Source organism: Mercenaria mercenaria, chromosome 15, assembly GCF_021730395.1.
Source record: "Mercenaria mercenaria strain notata chromosome 15, MADL_Memer_1, whole genome shotgun sequence".
In the NCBI taxonomy this organism is placed as follows: Eukaryota; Metazoa; Mollusca; class Bivalvia; order Venerida; family Veneridae; genus Mercenaria; species Mercenaria mercenaria.
Genome location: NC_069375.1, coordinates 40,463,463 through 40,468,229, shown reverse-complemented (window position 1 = coordinate 40,468,229; position 4,767 = coordinate 40,463,463). Strand labels below are relative to the sequence as shown.

General features: G+C 36.6%; 1 protein-coding gene across 1 annotated transcript; it reads left to right on the top strand.

Moving 5' to 3' along the window:
* The first annotated feature begins 2,604 nt into the window (after positions 1-2,604).
* Positions 2,605-4,224, top strand: LOC128548766 (uncharacterized). The gene has a single exon (XM_053524200.1). The coding sequence runs from the start codon at positions 2,605-2,607 to the stop codon at positions 4,222-4,224; it is 1,620 nt and encodes a 539-aa protein (XP_053380175.1).
* The last annotated feature ends 543 nt before the right edge of the window (positions 4,225-4,767 follow it).

Here is a 4,767-nt window from a genome sequence, read left to right as displayed (position 1 = left end):
AATCTGAGGTCAGCAAGTGCAGCAACAACCCTTGTGCCACTAAAAAGTCGACTGGTTACCTACGGGGATAGAAGTTTCAGGGTTGCCGCCGCAAAACTATGGAGCTCTTTCCCTGACAACCTCAGAAAAGATTCATCACTTAATTCATTCAAAAGAGCTCTCAAAACACACCTTTTCAAAATTTTCTACAACACATAGATACCAACTGTGACTGTTTCTACCAATAATAAATATGCCATTGTTATTTTTGTAATACAGAACTACGGCAAGTCATTCGTCGCTGACGAAGATCTCTTAACTGTACAATTCATCATGTAATTAACTAAATTGACAATCCATCTTTTATTTCATCATGTCACATTTTAAGGGTTATGACGTTCTATGTGTGTGTTTTTCGCAAGACTTGAGTTTCACTTGAAGTGTGTGGTATTTCTATTTAATACAGTACATGATGGTACCATTTACCGAGAGGTTGAACCACTATATGCAGCCCGTCTGGGCGTACCAGATGTTTAAAGCACTAGTATTGGCAATAGGGGTAAAACGACCTCAAGGGTGAGGGTGCGGTCATGGCTGTTTGTTACAATAAGGCTGTAAAAATTATCATTGTTCATTTATGATATTGTTGTAATAACTATTATTTTTTTATTATTATGTACAACGCCATTGAATATATCATTTATACAAAAGGCGTTTAATCAAATTGTTCAGTTTCAGTTTTGTGATTGCATATGTCATGTTTTGTTATTTTCCTACATATCTGCGATGTGTCACATGTTTAATTGTAAAGCACCTTTGAACGTATATTCCATATGAAAAGGGCGCTCAAGAAATCTGGTATAATAATAATAATAATAATAATAACAGTTTTTCACCATCATAAGTTGACGCTGTACATCAAGAAACATAACTCTATCCTGCTTTTTGCAAGAATGATGGCCCTTTTTAGACTTAGAAAATCTTGGGTAGGACAATATTTCTATTATACAAAAAAAATCAGATGAGCGTCAGCACCCGCAAGGCGGTGCTCTTGTTATGTAGATATATTAATATGACAAGTTTGTATAGTATCCTTGTAATGTTTTGAAAGGAGTAAACCATGTAAAACTTTTGAAATTTTAAACAAAATAAATATTCCTTTATAAAGTGCAATAATGCTTAACATCTTATGTTAAAGGTATATTCAGGCATCACCTTTAAATTAGACTTAATAGTTATGTTAGCTACAGGCTTATTACCAGGTGTATAATTTTACAGAGTGGGAATTCAAAATGTATTTATATAATGTCTTCTATATAGTGTACTATCATCCACACTTCTGGAGGAGTCACCATTAATGTTATAGATAAGGTTAAGTACAAACAATGGATTAAATACTACTTTCTACTGTAATGACCAAGTACTCACACTAGTTGTCAGTTAACTCTATAGTACCAAAACATGAAGTACAAAGATGGTCATGATGACCCCTTTATCGCTCACCTGTTTAGTTTGGCATCGGAATCATCAAGATAAACATTCTGACCAAGCTTCTTGAAGGCAGGGTCATAAATGTGGTCTGTCGAGTGTCAATTTTTCCTTTGATTTGACCTTGTGACCTAGTTTTTGACCCCACATAACCCACTTTCGAACATGGCCTAGAGATCTTCAAGATAAACATTTTGCACATCAATCATAGCATAAATAAAATAAGGCTGAAAGGGCCAAAATAGAACATATTGCCACTTTTAGGGGCAGTATCTTTAGAACTCCTGATGGAATCTAGCCGTTTTTCGAAAGGAACCGAGAACGAGATCTTATTGTGACTTAAGTTGTGTGTATCGTGTTCACAAGATTGGATCTGACTGATTCATCATGGAATCCACGATCTGTTGTTGTTAAAGATATGTTGCAAGTTTGTATCAAATCAAACTATAAATGAAGTCTCTGTATGGCTGCAAAAGCCAAAGTAGCATATTTTGGCTCTTTAAGGGGCCATTTTTCTGGAAACCATGACGGGATCTGGGCAGTTTTCGAAAGGAACCGAGATATTAAGCCAGTAAAAGTGTGTGCAAGTTTGATTAAAATCAATTGCAAAATGTCGTCTCTATCGTGTTCACAAGAAATTGTGTACGGACGACGGACGAAAGGCAATCACAGAAGCTCACTTTGTAACTACGTGACAGTTTAGCTAAAAGGAATTAAATAGGCTTCATCCTTGTTTTTTATGTTCGTTTCTCACAGTATGTGCAGCCTCATAATAAAGGAATGCATTAATATATACAGATAATCAACATCCTTTTCTGCATAACTTTATAAGATTTGTTAAGTGTTCAGTCACGTGATCAACAGGACACAGCGGTAATGGCTGTATCAAAGGATATTTTGTACAAGGAGGAAGTTTAAGTTGTTCAGTTTGTTTGAAACTTTTTGATAAACCTTAGACTTTATCATGTCTTTTATTCATTCTGTCATAAATGTTTTGTTTGGATGTATTGCATAAATTAAACAAGAGAAAAAAATATCCATTACCCATTATGTAGTGCAGGCACGAACGTTTGAAAATGTAGAAAAGTGGCAGTATATTTCATGTTAGTTTTGATTTCAAGCAGCAAGGAAAGCAAAATGTCGGAAGGATTAAACTACTGTGGACCATGTCTCCGAGGAGAAGAAACAAACATTGCTGTCGTTCATTGCTTAGAGTGCTCTCAGAGTCTGTGTGAGAATTGTAAGATATTCCACCAGAGACTTGAAAGTCTTTCTAGGCATAAACTGTGTAACTTGGATGATGGAAAAACCGACACTGACAAGCTTGACTTTTTAAAGTCCCTCACAAAATGTCCCGAGCATCAGTCAGAGGAAGTTCGATATATGTGCAAGGATCACGACCAGCTCTGTTGCAACGATTGTGCCATTGTTAAACACAGAAACTGTGAACATATGGTTTCTTTGAGTGATGAAATTACTACACAGGGTACAACAGGTCGGGACACAAAGAAGACAAAATTCGACCCAATTGAACAGGATGCGGGGAAGTTGATTAGATTCGAAAAGGAACACGATTCGACTGTCAGTGCTTCTATAGCCCAGGTAGAAGAGAAATTGGTGAAAATGAGGAATATAATAGACGAAACGTTCCTAAAAATAAAGCAAGCGATTAAATGTGAAGTTGCAGAGAAAACCGGTAGCATCCGAAAACAAAATCAGATGCAAATCGAAAGAATTGAAACCTTAAAGAGTGAAATTGAAAGCTCCCACAGGAAGTTAGATTTTGTGTGCAAAAACGGAGGAAAAGTTCATTTATTTCTTGTTGGAAGAAAGTTGATTACTGAATTGACAAGACATGAGGAAATGTTGCAAAAGCTTCAAAAAGAATCAAACATTAGAAACATTAATTTGGCAGAGAATATAAAAGCCTCTTCTGAACTAAAAGACTTGGAACCAGCGTTAATGTATGAAGGAAAAACGTTGTTACCAACAGGAAGTGTACATTCATGCATCTGGATTGACAATAATATTGTGGTCGCTAAGCAACAATCGAATCAAATTCATTTGTTTGATGTCGTTGATAAAACGCTTAAATACAATAAAACGAAGACAAGTTCGTCAGAACACTGGTCCGCGGCGAAAATAGACAATTCAAAGTTTGCCATCTGCTTTCCTGCAATTAAAACTATTGAGATAACGAAGATCGTCGAAGGAGCTTTCGAAACAGAGAAAATCATAGAAACAAGCAATTATATATGCTATGTAACTTTTGACAAATTAAGTTCAGAAATGATCTGTCTTTCGCGATCTGGGGCAATTGATTACTACAAACTAGATGGCACAATGTCCAGATCCTTGTCGTTAACGCCTGTGATGAAGAAAGCTGTGAGAAATGCATACAGCATTTGTTTTGATAGTGACAGACAGGTGCTATACATTTCAAGCCACACGCTTCACAAGTTGCTCGCTGTCAGATTAAATGGTGAAACTGTCTTTGAATACAGTTTCCCGAAATTATATTATCCTTGGTATATTGACATAGACAGAGACGGGAGCATTTATCTTCCATTCTACAGATTACATGAAGGCATGGGTGCTGTGGGTGCTGTCCACCAGATAGGAAATACTGGAAAGCTTATACGGGAAATTAAACTTCCTGGACATGGAACGTCTGTATGTTTTGATAGGGCAAGGACAAAGTTTGTTGTTAGTTGTTCTGCAAATAAATACCTTGTTCTGCTGTATACTATTATTTAAATTAACAGTATGTGTGTGTTTCTTGTATACGCCAGTTTTGATATGGTGTTGTCTGCCTGTCCTCCGGAGTCTTATTTACAGAATGACTAAATGTCACTTGCTGAAGGTCCCTTTTGTTTTCGTGTTCAACGATATATGTCACAATGACCTGGAAACTGAAAATGGTTTCCGGGCTGTTAATCATAATGATAATGGCTGTGACTTTTAGACTTTACACAATGACATGTATCATTAGAAAAATATCACTACTGATTTTGAGATCAGTGGCTCAAATGCCAGTGTCGTAGGGACCTGAGTTTACTTCTGTCAATGCTTTCGTTTCCGGGCACAGTCAGAAAGTATAATAGCTGAAGCTCTCAAACTTTACTTGGTGAAGGTGGATCAAACTGTTTTGTTTTATTGTGTCAATAAGTCAAAGATCAGGTCACAGTAAGTGGTTTCCGGACTCTAAGTCCTAAACTGTAAATTTAAGCCACCCTCCTCCATCTCCTCTTTCAAAATAATTGCTGACAACTCTAAGTTTTACTGCTCTGGCCCATTCTG

Bases quoted from the DNA above. Each gene is read 5' to 3' on its own strand.
- LOC128548766 (XM_053524200.1), top strand. From the start codon at position 2,605: ATGTCGGAAGGATTAAACTACTGTGGACCATGTCTCCGAGGAGAAGAA.